This window comes from Molossus molossus, unplaced genomic scaffold, assembly GCF_014108415.1.
Source record: "Molossus molossus isolate mMolMol1 unplaced genomic scaffold, mMolMol1.p scaffold_m16_p_2, whole genome shotgun sequence".
NCBI classification, from domain to species: Eukaryota; Metazoa; Chordata; class Mammalia; order Chiroptera; family Molossidae; genus Molossus; species Molossus molossus.
Genome location: NW_023425355.1, coordinates 134,938,859 through 134,958,565, shown reverse-complemented (window position 1 = coordinate 134,958,565; position 19,707 = coordinate 134,938,859). Strand labels below are relative to the sequence as shown.

The window sequence follows — 19,707 nt, the reverse complement described above, 5'->3', positions numbered from 1 at the left end:
AGGAGCCAACCCTGCTGACACCTTGATCTCGGGCCTCTGGCCTCCAGAACCAGGAGACAATACGTTTCTGTTGTTTAAGCGGCCCAGTTGGTGGCGCTTTGTTACAGCAGCCCCCGCAAACAAATACAGCAGATATTAGGTACAGTGAGCACCTACATCCCACCAAAAGCTGTTTTCAATCAATTTTAGCAGAATCATTGTCCTAAATAAAATTGTACCTGGAGCCTGGTATGTTAAAAGATTTTACAAAAATGAAAAGGATTACTCAGAAGAAAAGACTTCATTGCTTTGCTAAACCTATGAAGTAGCCACCTCCTCTGATCCCAGGAGTTCTTTGCAATCCTGTTTGAAAAGGGCATAAAAGGAAAGCTTAAAAAAAACCAACCTCGCCCTGGCCGGTTTGGCTCAGCAGTTGGCGCGGCGGCCTGCGGTCCGGAGAGACCCGGGTTCGGTTCCCGCTAGGGGCACGTACCTCGGTTGCAGTTTGTCCCCGGCCCTAGTTGGGTCGTGCGGGTGGCGGCCACTCAATGTGTCCCTTTCATGTCAATGTTTCTCTCTTTCTCTCTCTCCCTCCCACTGTATCTGAACAAAAAAATGGAAAAATGTCCTCGGGTGAGGATAGAAAATAAAAAATAAAAAAAAAAAAAACCTCAAATTAGGCTGAGGCCAGAAAGCCTGGGTGGGGGAGGGGCAGTGGTTTTGATCATTATTAAATTAGCATTATCCCCAGCACCAGGTATAATGTCTGTCCCTCATATTGACCCTGAAAGGTAGGCGTTGTGGTCCTCTCTTCAAGGATGGGGGAAGCAAAAGCACTTATATTTGTTTGCCAGGGCTGCCATAACAAAGACCACAGACCGGGAGACTTAAACAACAGGAATTTATTTCCTCAGAGTCCTGGAGACCAGAAGTCCAAGACTAAGGTGTCAGCAGATCTGGTTTCATCTGAGGCCTCGCTCCCTGGCCACCTCCTCACTGTGCCCTCGCATGGTCTTTCCTCTGTGAGCGCACATCCCTGGTGTCTCTCGGTGTCCTAATGTCTCCTCACAAGGCCACCAATCACATTAGGTCAGGACCCACCGAAATGGCCTCATCTCAACTTAATTACTTCTCAAAAGGCCCTATCTCCAAATACTTCACATAATGAGGTACTGTGAGTTAGGGTTTCAACATATGAATCTGGGGGGGGGGGGACACTATTCAGGCTATAACAGCCCCTTAAGGAAAAGGCACAGAGCCCACATTCCATCCCAGAGCCATTTGGCTACAAAGGCCATTTTCCTTGGATCACACACTGCCTGCCTCTAAAAAGTCCTCTTTATTTGCTATAAAAGAAAATATATTACTTGAACAATAAGAAAAATAAATGAAAGTGCTTTGGTTGGTTTCTTTTTAAGACTGTGTGTTGAGATCTCAGGCCATCCCCCAGGAAGCTCTCGGGAGAGCAGAGTCAGCGGCACGCGGGGTGTGAGCCCTGGGCCGGCAGGGGAGAGGGCCGGGCAGGGCGCCTTCTGCCCCTGCTAGAAGCCCTGCCAGAGCCAGACCGAAACACCTTCGGCTTTCACCTTCCAGGCAGGAGTTCTTCGGCCACCTCCTTACATTAGCTGGAGCACTGGAAAAGGGGGTGTGCCCCAAGAGTTGCCCCAATTTCAGGTTCACTGACATAAGAAGTAGTTTCCGAAGTCCAGCCTTCCTCTCCGTATCTCAGTGTCTCGCTTAGGGCAGCTCACCCCAGGCCGACTCAGAACATTCGGGCCAACACAGCATTGCGTCCATACTTGCAGTGCCATCAGAGGGCCCCAGATTTGTCAGAAAACACGGGCCCTGTCACCCGGGGCTGTGGCAGCTGCTGTACCCACCAGGGTTCATGAAGCCATCTTCAAACATCAACCATCCATCCTCCACTGCTTCAAACACCAAATCAATAAAATATGGCACCTTGCTGTGCCCTCCCCCAGGCAGGGAAGCAACACAGGCAAGAGTGAGGCACCAGAGACCTTAATGAGCACTGTGCTGGGGGGAAGTAAGGAGGGGGGGTTGTCCACGGACGGTCCTCTACCAAGCACAGGAACCCCATAAAGTAAGGAGAATTCTGAAGTGAGCAGCCAATCAAAACACATATGTGCCAAACACCATGCCACGGTAATGAGGACTAGAAACTAAGTGTTGGTTCAAATTTCGTTAGAGAGACAGAGCTTGTCAAAAAGAAGATAATAAAAGAATAAACGGTCCTGCCCTGGCCGGTTTGGCTCAGCGGTTAGAGCGTCGGCCTGCGGTCCTGAGAGACCCAGGTTCGGTTCCCGCTAAGGGCATGTACCTTGGTTGCAGTTTGTCCCCGGCCCTGGTCGGTTGTGTGGGTGGCAGCCACTCTGTTCCTTTCACATCGATGTTTCTCTCTCTCTCTCTCTGTTCCTCTCTCTCCCTCCCACTCTACCTGAACAAAAAATGGAAAAATGTCTTCGGGTGAGGATAAAAAAAAAAAAAAAAAAAGAATAAACAGTCCTGCCCAGCTGGTGTGGCTCAGTGGTTGAGCGTCAACCCATGCACCAAGAGGTGGCCAGTTTGATTCCCGGTTAGGACACAATCCCCAGTAGGGGGCATGCAGGAGGCGGCCAATCAATGTTCTCTCTCATCTATATTTCTATCTCTCTCTCCTTCTCCCTTCCTCTCTCTAAAATCAATAAAGAAAAAAAAGAATAGAAGGTCCAAAATGCTATACTGACCATAATTATCATTTTTAAAAAGGACAGTGTAAAAAATAAAAAATCATCATGGAGTGGGAGGAAACGGGGAATGGAGAAACATGAGAAAAGAGTTTATGGAAGAGATTAGATGGGCAAAAATGACTATAAAATGATTATACCATGTTAGTTACATTTATTTTATGATATATTTACATGTTACATTTTGTACGTTGTACCAAACTCCAAGTGACACACTCTTCCATTTTAGAGAGCCACTGAGAAGTGAATATTGAAACCTCTTTAGTAACGAAGGTCCATTTCTAACCACCTGAACTCTGAGACACATTATCAAGTACTAACAGAAAGTTGCTTTCCTAGGTACAGACATACCTTGTTTTACTGTACTTTGCTTTATTTGTGCTTCACAGATGTTGCTTTTTAATTTTTTTTTTTTTTTTTAATCCTCACCCGAGGACATTTTTGCATTTTTTTGTTCAGACAGAGCGGGAGGGAAAGAGAGGAAAAGAGAGAGAGAAACATCGATGTGAAGGGATACATCGAGTGGTTGCCACCTGCACGACCAACCAGGGCCGGGGACAAACTGCAACCGAGGTACGTGCCCTTAGCGGGAACCGAACCCGGGTCTCTCTGTACCACAGGCCGACGCTCTAACCGCTGAACAAAACCGGCCAGGGCTAATTTTTTTTTTTTTATCCTCACCCGAGGACATTTTTCCATCTTTTGTTCAGGTAGAGTGGGAGGGAGAGAGAGGAACAGAGAGAGAGAGAGAAACATTGACGCGAAAGGAACACATCGAGTGGCTGCCACTCGCACGACCAACCAGGGCCGGGGACAAACTGCAACCGAGGTACATGCCCTTAGCAGGAACCGAACCCGGGTCTCTTGGGACCACAGGCTGACGCTCTAACCGCTGAGCCAAACCGGCCAGGGCAGATGTTGCTTTTTAAAATTTTTTTTGTTAATCCTCACAGGAGGATATCTTTTTCATTGATTTTTAGAGAGTGGAAGGGAGCATGGGGAGAGAGAGACAGAGAGGAGAGACAGGGAGAGAGAAACATTGATGTGAGAGAGACACATCAATTGGTTGCCTTCTACGCATGCTCTGACCAGGGCCAGGGATTGAACCTGCAACCCAGGTATGTGCTCTTGACGGGAATCGAACCCAAGGCTTTCTGGTGCGTGGGCCAAGGAATGCTCTAACCATTGAGCAATGCCAGGCCAGGACCACAGATATGACTTTTTTTTTTTTTTATACAAATCCAAGGCAAGACCCTCTACCAGCAAAATGACTCACTTTATCGCAATACTAGCTTTATTGTGGTGGTCTAGAACCAAACCTGCAATATTTCCGGGGCATACATGTATTGTCTCCCAACATGACACATGTACTTCTTATTCCATGGTTGAAAAAAGTAAAATCCAATTTCAGACCAACCCCAGGAGAAAACCAGGAAATACATATCCCCCCAGCACCACCCCCAAAGGTCAAGAACTAATGCCTACAACGGTCACTGGAGATACCAGGGTCGCATCCTAATCAGTTATGGCCCTTTCTATAGATGAGGTTCAACTTTTGTGTTCCCAGTTCATTAAGCCAAACTTTATGCCACGCAGAAAAATAACGTCTGATGGAAACAAGTCAACCTACATACTGTTGGTGGAAGGGTAATTTAGCAATATCTATGAAAATGATAAGGACACAGACTCTTAACCCAACCACTCCACTGCTAGACATTTATCCTACAGGTAAGATTCACATAAAATAGGGTGTTCTGTTGCAAGGGAAAAAGAAAGGCTTGAAACAACCTTAATAGAGCACCAATTAAACAGAATAAAGTGCAGACACAGATAAATTAATTTAAAAAAATAAATAAAAGCTTGTTAGATCAGACCTTGCATACTGTTGTCTATTTTGTGGGTTTTTAATTTTTTTGTATTATTTTATCCTCACCCGAGGACATTATTTTTCATTTTTTGTTCAGATAGAGTGGGAGGAAGAGAGAGAGAGAGAGAGAGAGAGAGAGAGAGAAACATCGATGTGAAAGGGACACATCAAGTGGCTGCCACCCGCATGACCCAACCAGGGCCAGGGACAAACTGCAACCGAGGTACATGCCCTTAGCAAGAACCACACCCAGGTCTCTCTGGACCACAGGCCGACGCTCTAACCGCTGAGCCAAACCGGCCAGGGTTTGTATGTTTTTTGTTTTTTGTTTTTTTTATCCTCACCCGAGGACATTTTTTGTTCAGGTAGAGCGGGAGGAGAGAGAGGAAGAGAGAGAGAGGGAAACATCGACGTGAAAGGGACACATCAAGTGGCTGCCACCTGCACGACCAACCAGGGCCGGGGACAAACTGCAACCGAGGTACGCGCCCTTAGCGGGAAGCGAACCCGGGTCTCTCGGGACCGCAGGCCGACGTTCTAACCGCTGAGCCAAACCGGCCAGGGCAGGGTTTGTATGTTTTTTAATGTTCACATATGCATAGAAATTTTCTAGAGAATGAAGAAAAACAGGGAAGAGTAAACTGGGGAAATTTAAGGTATTCTGTACCACTTCAATGTTTTTACCATGAGTTTATCATTTTAAACACGTATAAGAAAAATCTATGAGCAACAGAAATTCGTAAAAAAATAGCCCTAAATTTCTCTCATCAGTGAACAGAATTGTAAAGGAAGATTCAATGATCTTTCCCAGGCTGTAATCTACTCAGGAAATAGCCCAATACACTTAAGAGTGGTTTTCATGAACAAGGCATAAAACTTAAATGGTTTCTTATTAGTCATCATTTAATCAGAAAACCAAAGAATTTTCCACACCCCATTCTGCAAGCCTAGTGCATAATCAAATTTTTATCAATGAATTTTCATAATTTTAAGGGGCAAAGGTATGTATTATAATCAAAGTACAATCTAGCACATTGTGAATTAGATATCTTATTCAACTGATGTTAAAATTTCTAGAAGGAAAAAAATATTTCGAAGGCTTAAAATGAACATACAGATCCTCTTCATAGTTTTGCATGTAATAGCAAACACAAAATTGGAAACCGAACACATGTACACAACAGGAGACTAAGTGAATAAATTATACCATAGCCACATAATGGAATACTATGCAGCCATTAAAAATGTCAGCTCTATATCATAGATATAGAAAGATATTTGTAGTATGTTTAAGGTAAAAAAAAAAAAGTTGATTATAACAGTACTTGTGGCATGGCCCTATTTGGAAAATGATATACCAATTTATACATGTGTGTTAGCAAAGGTCAGAAAGAGATACAGCATGCCCTGGCCAGTATTGCTAAGTGGTAGAGTATCGGCCTGCAGACCAGTGAGCCCTGGGTTTGAGTCCAGCCAAGGGCACGTACCTCAGTTGCGGTTCGTCCCCGACCATGGTCAGGGTCAAGTGGGAGGCAACCAGTCGATGTGGCTCCCTCACATTGATGTTTCTCTCTCTCTCCATTGCTCTCCCTCTTTTTCTACCTGAAGATAAATAGAAAAATATCCTTGGGTGAGGATTTAAAAAAAAAAGACAGAAATAAGCATAATGTGAACTGCGACTCTATCTCTGGGCAGTAGGATAACGAGATTTCATATATTTCAGCTGATCTCTATTTTAACTTTTCTATAAAAAACATTTTAATCGTGTGATTTTTAACTTTAAATACAAGCTCACCACCCTGACCAGTGTGGCTTAGTTGGTTGGAGTGTCACCCTGTATACCAAAAGGTTGTGGGTTCGATTCCCATTCAGGGCACATATTTGGGTTGCGAGTTCAATCCCTGGTGGGCGACATGTGTGTGAGGCAACTGATCAATGTTCGTCTCTGACATCAATGTTTCTCTCGCTCATTCTCTCTCTCTCTAGAAATCAGTAAAACATATCCTCGGGTGAGGATTGAAAAATAAAATAAATACTAAAAAATGTATGAAAGCTCGTCATCTTATCCTTCCTTGAGAGATCCAATGCTCTTTCGTGGAAGTGAATTCAACTTGAGATATGTTGTTTGTTCTCTTTTCCACCCCTTTTGTGGGTCTTTTGGTAGTTTTTCTGATGCTTGAGAAACCACAGAGGGGAGAAAATGGCAACATTTTCAAGGTTGTCTTTTTTGCTCTTTTAAATGCTGCTATGCTGTTTAGGCCAGTGGTTCCTAACCAGGGACAATTGTATCCTAGGGGGCATTTGACACTGTCTGGGGACATTTTTTGTCATCACCACTGGGTGATGATGGAGGCAGAGGTATGTGCTATTGGCATCTAGCTGCTAAACAACCTCTGGTGCATATTCTCCCACAATAAACTTTGGCCCAAAATGTCAAGAGTGCCAAGGTTGGGAAACCCTGTGTTCAGGCAATGAGTCTTCCGCACACAGCACCCTCAAATAGCTGTGTGAGAACATCTGGCTGAGAGTCACCTCTGGTTTAGTGGGAAATGCACTGATGATGGAGGCAGACTATGTGAGCTGAGTCCTGGCTCAGGAGCTTTCCTGGCTATAAAACCTTAGGCAGGTGACCACATCATCCCACTGATTCCCCATCCTCCTTCGTAAAATGCAGACACCACCACACATCTCACAGGGTGAACAGAAGTTTTTCGACACAATAATGTAAAAGAAATGGTCTTAGAAACGATAAAGCACCATGCATATGTGAATAGTATTATTGCTCTAGGATACTAATTGTCTAAGGTTACCTGTAACAGCACATGCAGGATTTCAATGGGACTTTGCCCAGCACAATCAGCAGCCCCGAGTCACATGTCACAGCAGTAATTTTTACTAAATACTGAGGCTGAAAAACTTTACTTTTTTTTTTTAATCCTCACCCGAGGACATTTTTTCATTTTTTGTTCAGATAGAGTGGGAGGCAGAGAGAGTAAGAGAGAGAGAGAGAAACATTGGCGTGAAAGGGACACATCGAGTGGCTGCCTCCTACACGACCCCAAACAGGGCCAGCAGTTACAGCATGGGCCTACGGACCAATGAGTCCCGGGTTCGGTTCCTGCTAAGGGCACGTACCTCGGTTGCAATCCGTCCCCGGCCCTGGTTGGGGTCGTGCGGGAGGCAGCCACTCGATGTGTCCTTTTCACGTTGATGTTCCTCTCTCTTTCTTCCTCTCTCTCCCTCCCACTCTATCTGAACAAAAATGGAAAAAAATATCCTCGGGTGAGGATAAAAAAAAAAAAAAAAAGAGTGCTGTTTCTATACTACATATCCCTTGGCCTAAAGCCGTGAGACAGCAGAACTTGGCGGTCAAATGACAAGATCTGAATTCAGACTCTAGGAAACAAGGCCAGCACTACCTCTCACGTGCTGGTGACCATGCAAAGTGAAGTGACTTCTCTGTGCCTCAGTGTTCTCATCTGTCTCTCCAAACCAGAACATTTCAGAATGCAATAATTTATCATCTGAACCAGGACATTTCAGAGCGAAAGGGGGTGCTAGCGATGTTAATGCCAGGAACAACAGGCATACACCAGAACTGTCCCCTGACAAACAGGGACCTGAGGTTTTTCCTTTCTCCTTCCATTCATTCAGCAAGGACTTAGTGCCCTGGCATGATGCTGGGCACCAAAAAAGAAACGGTAAGTCAGATAAACGCACCCTCTTCCCAGAAGGTGCCTCCTCTTACTGCACAGTTGCATCTATCACAGTTCCAGGGCTTTCTTTACACACACGCCGTCATGTCACATACAGCATTAAACCCACAATGAGCATTGTCATTCCAGGACACCAGGAAACACCTACCAAATGTGCAAGAGTTCAAAGTCTCCTTCACAAAAAACCAACAATGAGTAAGAGCGTATCTAATAAACAAACACAAAAGGATTTATTATTATCCCAAAGTCCCTGATTCAAGGAAGGCACTGAAGTTTGACTAAAAGTTACCTATCAATGTGTCTCACAAAAGGCATTAATTAATAAAGCTTTGTAAGAGCATGTAATGTTGAAAAGCACATTAAAATATTCACTCCCTTTCATTTCTATGCACATCCCATTACAAGGAATTGTGTACAATGTGTCCTCCTACACAGCCTTACAGAACCTACACATTATGAAAGCAAAGTTCCTCTAGCTTGCTTTTGTACTCAGATGCGTTTATGTCTTTTGCCAAGAAATAAGCACTTTGATTCAGTATGCGAAAACAATTTTCTCTAAAAGTCAATACTCATCGTGAAAGGTGGATGTTCCTTATTTCACACAAAACTTCATTGACTTCTAGGAGCTTGGGATTCTAATCACAAGTCCCCTTCCCTCCTTCCCACCCCCCACCCCCCATTTCGGTAAAATTGGCCTCAATTACTGCCACCATAAATCCTCACACCCAAATGCTTCCATACCCAACTGTGGGGCCATACCCTTTCCTCCTCCTCCTGGGTCACATTCATCAGGCACCTTCTCAGTCAGCCTCCTTTTTGTGTCCATTTCTGATGGCCCTTAGGGAAGCCTTGTTCCATTCCTTCAGTGGTTGTTAGATCCTAAACACCAGTCTGGCCCTGGCTGGTTTGGTTCAGCAGCTAGAACATCGGCCTGCAGACCAGAGAGTCCTGGGTTCGATTCCCACTAGGGGCACATACCTTGGTTGCGGTTTGCCCCCGGCCCCAGTTGGAGTCATGTGGGTGGCCGCCAGTCCATGTGTCTCTCTCACATCGATGTTTCACTCTCTCTCTTCCTCCCTCTCTCCCTCCCACTCTATCTGAAGATAAATGCAAAAGTGTCCTTGGGTGAGGATAAAAAAAAAAATGGCCCTGGCCAGTTTGGCTCAGCGGTTAGAGCGTCAGCCTGCGGTCCGCAGAGACCCGGGTTCGGTTCCCGCTAAGGGCACGTACTTCGGTTGCAGTTTGTCCCCGGCCCTGGTTGGTCGTGCGGGTGGCAGCCACTCGATGTGTCCCTTCACATCGATGTTTCTCTCTCTCTCTCCCTTCCTCTCTCTCCCTCCCGCTCTATCTGTACAAAAAATGGAAAAATGTCCTCGGGTGAGGATAAAAAAAAAAAAAAAGAATGAAAATAAAATAAAACACCAGTCAGGCCTCATCACTGGGAATGCAAGATACAGACCTCTACAAAGAGAGATTCTATCAAGTAAGCAGTATGTGCATAATTCAGAATAAACTGAGGGCACATCAGTTTCTGTTGTACTCCATGACTGCCTTGATTCAAAGAAGCTTAAATCAATGGCGTGTATTTTGATCTGGTGCTGGTTACACAGATATGCTCAATTGCGAAAATTCGACAAATTGTACTCTTATGTGCATTTCTGTATGTGTGTTATACCTCTATAAACATTTTAAAAAGTAGCTTACATCATGTAAACCTCTACATAAAGAAGTAAGCATATTTTACATACCACCTACAGTAGTGTTTTTCAAACTGTTTTCAAACTATGGGTTGCCACCAATTAGTGGGCCGCAAAATCAATTCAGAAGATCCTCGCCAGCATTTTAGATTATTGTGGTAAGAACACTTAACTTGAGATGGACCCTCTTGACAAACTTTTAGGAGCACAATACAGTACTGCTAACTAGAAGCACCATGTTGCAAAGCACATCTCTAGAACGTATTCGTCTTGCATAACTGAAACTATACCCGCTGAACAGCAACTCTCCATTTCCCTCAGCCCCAGCCCCTGGCAACCAAGATACAGTAACATCTTCGATGTCCACTGATGGAAAACGAATTAAGCTCTGGCTTGTTTGCTCAATGGTTAGAGCGTGGGCCTGCAGACCAGAGTCAGGGTTCGATTCCTGTCAGGGGCACATACCTTGGTTGTGGTTTGTTCCCAGCCTTGGTCAGGGTCGTGGGAGGCAACCAGTCAATGTGTGTCTCTCTCATATTGATGTTTCTCCCTCTCTTTCTCTTTCTCTCCCTCCATACCTCCCACTCTATCTGAAGATAAATGGAAAAAATATCCTCTGGTGAGGATTAAAAAAAGAAAGAAGAAAAATGAATTAGAAATTGTGGCATATACATGCAATGGAATATTATTCAGCCTTAAAGGAAGGGATTCCTGCTATATAACGGCCAGCATTTTTTAAATGGAGTGGAGACTATCACAGTACATCACACACAGTGAAGGCAACTACTGCTTCAGGACACTTACTGCAGTTACATGTATATGTACATATACGTACAGGTGTACTAAGTTGCCAGTTTTGGTGCTTTTTTGTTTTGTTTTTAATGTAGGACATGGTCAAAATAACTCTGAGAAATGCCGAGTACACCAACAAATAATATACAGATTTGGAAGCCAGAGAGACCTGGGTTCTGATCCTGGCTGGTTATAATGTTCCTAAGCTCTGTGAGCTCCCACTTCACGCTCCCTAAAACAAGGTTATATTATTTACTCCCCAGAGTTGGTAACAATGAGCTGGCTACCAGCCCACTGCAGTGCAGTACTAGACACTGTCCCCAGCCCTCCCGCCATTTACACAGTGCCCTGGGCCAGGTTCTTTACCTGAAGGATGTATATAGGAAATATACAAAGAGGGGCAGTGCCAAGGCTGAGCCCCCATCACGTGACCCCTCCGGGCCCCTGGAGAACCAACCGCTAACATTTGAGAGCAGCAGGGCAGGGAAAAGCTATTGCCCAGCACACAGGGTGATAAATCATCTGGCTTTGGATTCTGACCAGAGGGAAAACCACTTTCCAAGATAAGAGGGTTTTCCCATTATTCTTGGCAGGAGGTGGGGAAAGGCAGGAGGGGAAGAGGCCTCGGCAAAGAAATGAGCATTTGTTTTAAGCAAATCACTTTGAAGACAGGTGGTTTTCATTTTGAGAAAATGATACTTAAAACAGTGAGAGGGTTACTCTGCATACCAGCTAAGGGCTTGCCAGGAGAGGAAAACGGGGCTCTGGGGTACGGAGTGCTCCCTTAAGTGGCAGAGCAATGGCTAAGGCAGATGGGGCCGGGAGGGAATCGCACAGAAAAGATGGAACTGTCTTTATCAGCTTGCAGTCACAAACTATTTAAAAGTCATCCACTGTAGTCATCATCCGAAGCCTCTATACATTCAACAAATATTTGTTGAGTATGTACTATGTGCCTAGCCAGGGATACAGTAGAATGAGACAGGCAAGGCCTCTGCCCGTACTGGAACTGAAATTCTAGTGAAAGAGACAGCAAGTGCCAAGTAAATCAATGAGGGGACAAGGAATTTACAGCCTGTGATATAAGTGCTCTGCAAGAAATAGATATGGTGATATGACAGGAAGGGAGAAAGAAAACTTAAAATGGAGGAAGTCCCTTTAGATAAGATGGCCCAGGAGGGCTTCTCCTAATAACACCTGAAAACAGAGCAAGCCAGCCAACTAAGAGCCAAAGAAAGGGTGTTCCCAGGAGGGGGCGCTGCAAGTACGTGGGCCCAGGGGCAAGAGCTGAGGCAGCCAGGGCACTGGTGTGGTGAAAGGTGATGGCCAAGTGGGAAGTGACCTTGATGAGGCTAGGAAGGAAGGCACATCCCTGACCATACAAGGCGCAGCGGGCCATGGGAAAGAAAGCGGACTTCAGTAGAGAGCTACTAAAGTTGGTACATTGTAATACATGATTGTGATGATGGTTACAATCGGTACTCTTAAATCAACACACACAAAACAAAGTGTACAGATAAGAGGTCTCCAAAGTCAGTGATAAGAATTAGCAATGTGTCAGAACTCATGGAGGAGTCTTGCTAACTAGAGGCAAACAATTTTAGCCTAAATATAAGATGAAATACAAGGACTACAAGGAGGGTAAAGGGTGGGAGAACATGTAGCTGAAAAGGGAACGCTATAATTAGCAATTAACTCACAGTTAGCAAATATAAAGCACACAGGAAAGCTAATGAACAAGACAGGCTCTGGAAAGTACCCTAAAGAAACACACATAATGGTGGAAAGGCAACTGGGAAATTGATCAATGGCCGATGCCTAAATCCATGAACAGGTTAAATGAAACAACCGGACGGAGAGGCACCATGACAGTGCCCTACGCCTACTTCTGAATCAGACATCAGAGAGCTGCTGAGTAGTCTTCTTCCAGGTTGATCTTTTCTTTTTCTTCTCCCCGCAGCTGAATATAGGTATTCACAACCTGGAAACTCAAAGTTGAACTGCAAATGGCTCTTCTGAATTATCACTCTCCTCTCCCTCTAGGACTCATAATACGGCCTCCTGACTTGAGTCCCCCCTCCCCATGATCTTGAACGCAAATGTATCATTGAGGCATAAGCATAACTCACACCTTCTCCTTGGCACCTCCTTGTTCTAGGGGGTCACTTGGCCATGACTAAGAGGGCAACCTGGGGTTGTGGACTTGAGCAAGGCCAACTGGCCAACCTCAAGATCAAACCTATGACACCAAGAGAACTTGGTGGCCACAAAGGCTGCCCTGAAACAAGCCAGGGTCAACAGCATGGGTGCCATTTCCCAGAGCCCAGTACTTCGCTGGCATCGATGTTATACTACCACATGAAGGAAGAACGGGCAAGGAGTGCCAAAGCACATCCTTCAGCCGGAGCTTACCAAGTGCCAGGCACTTTCACATCCATTACTTCAAACAATCCAGCTACCCCACAAAGTGCAATGCTTGTGATTTTTCAGATGAGACAAGTAAGACTAGGCGAGATTTTTGTTAGTGGCCCAAGGCTACAGTTAGCTGAGTGAGGAATGCTGTCTCACCCACCACTAGAATCTAGCAAGAGTACAGTGCTCTGAGCGGACCCCGATCTGACTTTCTGTCCCACCTTTCATCTGTTATAATTATTATTATTTTTTAATCCTCACCTGAGGACATTTTTTCATTTTTTGTTCAGATAGAGTGGGAGGGAGGGAGAGAGAAACATCGACGTGAAAGGGACACATCAAGTGGTCGCCACCCACACGACCCAACCAGGGCCGGGGACAAACTGCAACCGAGGTACGTGCCCTTAGCGGGAACCGAACCCGGGTCTCTCTGGACCGCAGGCCGACGCTCCAACCGCTGAGCCAAACAGGTCAGGGCCCACCTTTCATCTCATTCTTACCTCCTCCCGCTTTATCTTTCCCACCACAGGAAAGCTGGGTTCCACACCTGGCTTCATCCCAGACTCGCAATCAGCTATCTGCCTCAGAAACCAGCTCCCAACCCTGGATCAGGACACTTCACTGATTAAAGGGCCACCTGCGGGGTGGGAGGTGGGGAAATGACTGGAGCTGTGTTCAGTGTCCCCTGGGAAAAACTCATCAATAGCGGTCAGGAGAAGGAAAGAGCCATCACACCAGATGACAGGGCTGTTCAAAATCTTTATAGATGCCACTTCAAAGGGGACTCAGCCCAGCCACTTCTGTCATAGAGGAAGGCTTGGGGAAAGAAATTCCCTTCCACCACAAACAAGAAAACTGAGACCCGAGTCCAAGTGGAAAACGGTGTTGCTTACCATCTGGGAAACACTGAGCTGGGACCAAATTCCCCCATCACGCCTCCCTCCCGGCCTACGAAGTAGTCAGGCAACAGGCTACAAAAGATGCAGACATAATAACAATCTGAACAGATGTACGGCCTACTTACAATCTCAGACGCATCTACAGCACTCGGGGCTTTGGCTGCGGAAGGCTCCATTCTGTGGGGTATGAAATAGTGATCTGGGGCTGACTGTGTCTGAACTCCAGGCAGGAGTGCGGTCCGTGCTCGCTGAGAACTCCAAGTCCCTCTGATTCACTTGGCAGCTGAATTATTCTAAGCATCCTGTCCCGTACCCAGCTCGCCTTGCCCCTCCCACTACACATTCACACTGGGTGGGTTTTTTTTTTTTTTCATTCTCTGCACTTATTTCTGTCACAACTCAAGTGAAACTCATTTTTCAAAATTAATCCACCCTCCCACACTTGAGACTGTGAAACCTTTATGACCCAGGAGGAGAAAGAGGAAGAAGAGCCACCTAATTAGGAAGCTGTAACTAACATCGGAGAGAAGAGAGTTGGAGAACCGCAAAGTCTGCAGCAACAGCAAAATGGAGATTATTCGAGACAGCTGAAACACTCCACCCAGCCTCCAGGAGGGGACATGCACGGGAAACAAAGGGCATATGGTGTTTGCTTTCTTCAACATCCGTTCTCACCATTAAGAGCTGCACAAGCAAATGCTCATTACTGACATGCGGACAAACCTCACTCCAAAACAGACTTGAAAATACAGCTCACAATCAAATAAATTACTTTGCAAAGCACAGGCATACCTTGATTTTTTTTTTTTTTTTTTTTTACTTCATATAAAGCAAAATTTAATAAAGTCCAAATAACTGGCAGAATGTCTATTTGGCTTCATGAAGCATGAATTATACTTGAAAGAAAAGTCGATTTCTGTTAATTTCAAGTTTATATAGTAACTTGAATACTGATATATTCAGGACAGGATTTTTTCCCCCCTAAGGAGTGATTCCAAGGGGCTAACCTAATAACTAGATAAGAATGATTTTATATTATTTACTATTGGCCATATATTTAAACATAGCTATCCTAAAGCAAACAGGTGTTTCTACTGTGACTTAAATCATGCATCCTCCACATATGTTAATGTTAACACCATACCCACTAAGGCTCACACTATTAAAACTTGCAAAGGTCAACTTCCGTGCACTCTCTGACCAAATTACAACAAATTCCTGAATTGGGGAGCTCTGAACTGATGACACTTTTCACGGTGACATAAAGCCAGTGTCAGCTTCAAAAACGCTTACATCCTACTCCAAGCCTACCCAGAGGAACCCGCTATTGGTCACAGTGCCCACCCATCCACCACAGGGCCCATTCTTCAGCTCCAGAGAGACAGCCTAATAAATTCTAAGCCAATCACTGGTTCAGTATGGGCAGCAGGAACTAAACTCACCCAATCAGACAGACTGTAGAAAAGGATACCACTTACATACCAGCTCTGAAGAAGGAATCAAAGGACCCCACTGCCAATGGATGCCAGCGTACAATGCCTGACAACCACAGAGACACCAGCCCTTGTGTGAAGCCACTGCCAGAAAGACACCGCGGAGAAGAAATGGCCAGAACACAGGTCTCTGAGTCACCTTGAGCAGCTGATCACACTGCCCTCAGGGTCCACCCTATCTGTAGCCTCCCAATTATGTGTGATAACAAACATCCCTGTTTAAACTAGTCCCAGCCAGATTTCTGTTCCGTGCAATCTAAAGCATTGCTGACAGGAATGAGCTGAGGACTAGCTGGAGGGCTAAGACCAAGAGTTTGTAATTTGGCAAACATACTCTTTAAAGTAAATAATACAGTCAGGAAACATTCCCCTTAATGTTAAAGAAAAAGGAGAAATTACAAAGATGAGTGGTTGCCGAGGGCTGGGCGAGGAAATGGGAAGTGACTGCAAATGAGCACAAGGTTTCTTTGGGGGTGATGGACATGTTTGAAAATTAGATTGTGGTGATGGTTACACAACTCTGCAAACATACTGAAAAACCTTGAATGGGACCATTCAAATGGGTGAATCTTAGGGTATGCAAATTAGATTTCGATAAAGCTGTTGTTTAAAAAGCTACAAGGAAACGTGATCATTCAGGAACAGTCACTGGCTGAAGGAACTTTTCCTCCATCCCCATCTGATGGCAGCAGGCCTAGCTTAAAATCCTCCCTCCAATGCTTCTCGATTACCTCTAGAGTCCAAGGTCCTTACAAAGGTACACAAGGTCCCTGTTAACCTCTGGTCTCACATTCCCCACTTCCCATTTAACTCACTGGCAAAGCTTACTTCCAGATACCCTTCAAACCATTCCCACCTCCAGGCCTCTGCTCATGCTACAGCCCACCCTGGGTCACTGACGCCATCCTCTTCACCAGATCTAGTTCTTCCTATCCTTAGGCAAGTTCTTGGGTTGCACTTTGGGCCCCCTTAGCATACTGGGCATGTATCGCAATAGGTTGGAATTCTGTCTCTCCCACGAGGCTATACCCCAGGGTCTGGAACAGCATTCCAGACTTGATAGAACTGGTCTTATCTTTCCCTTTTTCAGGAAGGACAACCAGTTTCTTCTGCAGGTCACTTTTGTCATTGAGGATGGGGGTGGGTGAGCCAGAGGCAGGTTCCAACTGCTCTGAGAAAGGTTCCAAGTGGTTCCCACACCCACTTTCCCACAGTGACTTCAGACTCATCAAGGGATATAGGCGCCTATAACGTGTAAATGGAACCCTGTGAGACATCCCTTATCCCCAACCTTCTGCTTCTCTATTTGAACTCTTTTTGATGCAGAAGATAACAGCAACAATGCTCAATGTCTCTCTCACTATATACACTTCGGAGGAAGAAGAGAGGGAATATACAACCTTTTTTTTTTTTTTTTTTTTTTGCTTCTCATTATGGGGTTTCTCTTTTATTTTTAAGCCTCAGACAAAGTAAGTAAGGAGCTGGGGTAAGAAGAGTCACAAATGCGCCTTGGCCGGTTTGGCTCAGCAGTTAGAGCGTCGGCCTGCGGTCCCGAGAGACCCGGGTTCGGTTCCCGCTAAGGGCACGTACCTCGGTTGCAGTTTGTCCCCGGCCCTGGTTGGGGTCATGTGGGAGGCAGCCACTCGATGTGTCCCTTTCACGTTGATGTTTCTCTCTCTCTCTCCCTCCCACTCTATCTGAACAAAAAATGGAAAAATGTCCTTGGGTGAGGATAGAAAAAAAAAGAAAGAAAAGAAAAGTTGCAAATGCGACAAGAATGGGAAACACTTGCATTTTAAAAAAGACTAGACATGAAAAACAGGACACAACAGATTAAGAAAAGCTGAGAAGACTCCTTCTTGCATGATCTCCGGGAAAAAGATTAATAGTACAATTTTTTTTTTTATCGTCACCTGCAGACATTTTTCCATTTTTTGTTCAGGTAGAGTGGGAGGGAGAGAGAGAGAAACATCAATGTGAAAGGGACACATCAAGTGGCTGCCACCCACACAACCAACCAGGGCTGGGGACAAACTGCAACCGAGGTACATGCCCTTAGCAGGAACTGAACCCGGGTCTCTCTGGACCACAGGCTGACGCTCTAAGTGCTGAGCCAAACCGGCCAGGGCTGATTAATAGTACAATTCAAGATATGTTTAAAAGCCAGTTGCTAGAGAGTTTCAGTAAGAAAGAAAGAGAGAAAGAGGAAGGAAGGAAGGAAGGAAGGAAGGAAGGAAGGAAGGAAGAGGAAGGAAGGAAGGAAGGAAGGAAGGAAGGAAGGAAGGAAGGAAGGAAGGAAGGAAGGAAGGGAGGGAGGGAGGGAGGGAGGGAGGGAGGGAAAAGAAAAGAAGAAAAGAAAAGAAAAGAAAAGAAAAGAAAAGAAAAGAAAAGAAAAGAAAAGAAAAGAAAAGAAAAGAAAAGAAAAGAAAAGAAAAGAAAAGAAAAGAAAAGAAAAGAAAAGAAAAGAGTCATGCTGGGAAAGGAGTGCCACAGAAGTTGTGCTTCGTTACAGCAAAGACAGCAGCAAGCCCTATCTTCCTAGCTTGCCCCAGCTCTCCGAACACCACCAGAAACAAAACCCCAAAGCCAGGAGGATAGGAAAGAGCTGAAATAACACTTTAAATGTGCACGATGGTAATTTCAACTCCTACCTCATAATCATGACTCCTCTTTTCCATATTTGGGCCCCAGCTTCCCTGGACGCATTCTGGGAGACTTCGCAGACATTATCTAATGCTAAGCAGGTCAGCAAACTAACCATTAAGTACTCTCTTTTTCTCTGTGCTCTTTCAATTAAGCCGGTCTGGACGCAATCACAAAGAACTGGTCAGGGCCCTGCCAAGGGGGGTGGCTAAGATTTCTCATGGAGTTTGGGTCAAACAGGAAGCTCTTAAGGTGTCAGAAAGTTTGCCTTTAAACATCTCAACCTGATTCCTACAGTGAAGTTTTCGAAGCTGTCATTACCTAACCCCTCAACCAAAAAACAAAGCTGGCAAGCCCTGGCCAGTGTGGCTCAGATGGTTGGAATATCGTCCCATGCACACCGGTGGCGAGCGCAGGAGGCAACAGATCTCTCTTTCTTCCTCTCTAAAATAAAATTTAAAAAGCTGGTAAATTTATTATCAACTCACTTTGGTAGCTTCCCCCCTCAAAAAATATATCTGCCTGGCCACAGCCCCAGTCATTATTTTTTTGTTGTTGGTGGTGGTGGTACGTGCCCCTATCGGGAACCGAACCCGGGACTCTCTGATCTGCAGGCTGACGCTCGACCGCTGAGCCAAACTGGCCAGGGGAGCCCCAGTAATTCTAACCCAATCCTTTTGGGAATCTTTAGTCTTCAAACTCCCCTAGGTGATTCAGGCAAGCAACAGAGCCCTATGCTAGAAAGGGCTGGGTCAAAAAGGGTCAACTACATTCTTGCCACTAAAAGGACCATCACTTGCAAGCTTCTTAGAACACAGAATCTGGGCCTCCCTACTTCCACCCGCCCTCAGCCCAGACCCCTAATCTCAATCTGTATTTTAACATAATCCCCGGGGAGCCTGTGGTACATTAGGCTCTGTCAACATCTGGCTTCAGAATCTCCAAGGTTGTGTTTTGTTTGTTTGTCCTTCACAAGTGGGAGAAGGAGCAGTGGGAGGTCACATTCAGAATGCACATTCCAAACTTTTTCAGGATCTTACCGATAAACCACAGGGTCAAATCCTGCTCCCTCCCCTCCCCACTCTCCCAGAAACAATGAGCAGTGAGATTAAATGTAAAGGGAGTCAAAGACTAGACAGCCTGCTTTTCCAATTAAAGCGATATATTTTTCCATTTGTGCTGGCAGCATGGACACTTGCTTTACTGAGCATGCTTCAAGCTACTCCTACCTACACTATCACAGCAGCAGAATCTGCAGCATCTTTTAGTATTAAAGAGTTTTACGTGCAGCCCAAGCACACCAAGAACAATTCTTGGAACTCAGAAGAACTACTAATTGTATCCATTCCTAAAAATCAATATACTTCAAGAAACTTTTTAAAAATTCATATGCTTATTTCCCTTCTTCGAATAACATCAGAAGGCATTCACAGGAAGTCCTGGTTCCAATTGAAAGTGGCTGCAT

The 19,707-nt window shown here is 45.2% G+C and overlaps 1 protein-coding gene across 2 annotated transcripts in view; it reads right to left on the bottom strand.

The window, feature by feature from the left end:
- Window positions 1–19,707, bottom strand: part of SH3KBP1 (SH3 domain containing kinase binding protein 1) — a 361,419-nt gene that overhangs the window by 249,357 nt on the left and 92,355 nt on the right. The window contains exon 1 of one of the 2 annotated variants that reach the window (XM_036271032.1): window positions 14,232–14,836. The exons of the other annotated variant lie outside the window; for it this stretch is intronic. Within the exon in view, the coding sequence (XP_036126925.1) occupies window positions 14,232–14,282 (51 nt within the window). The 5' untranslated portion in view covers window positions 14,283–14,836. Of the gene's footprint in view, window positions 1–14,231; window positions 14,837–19,707 lie in introns of those variants that run through there. 2 annotated transcript variants of the gene reach the window in all.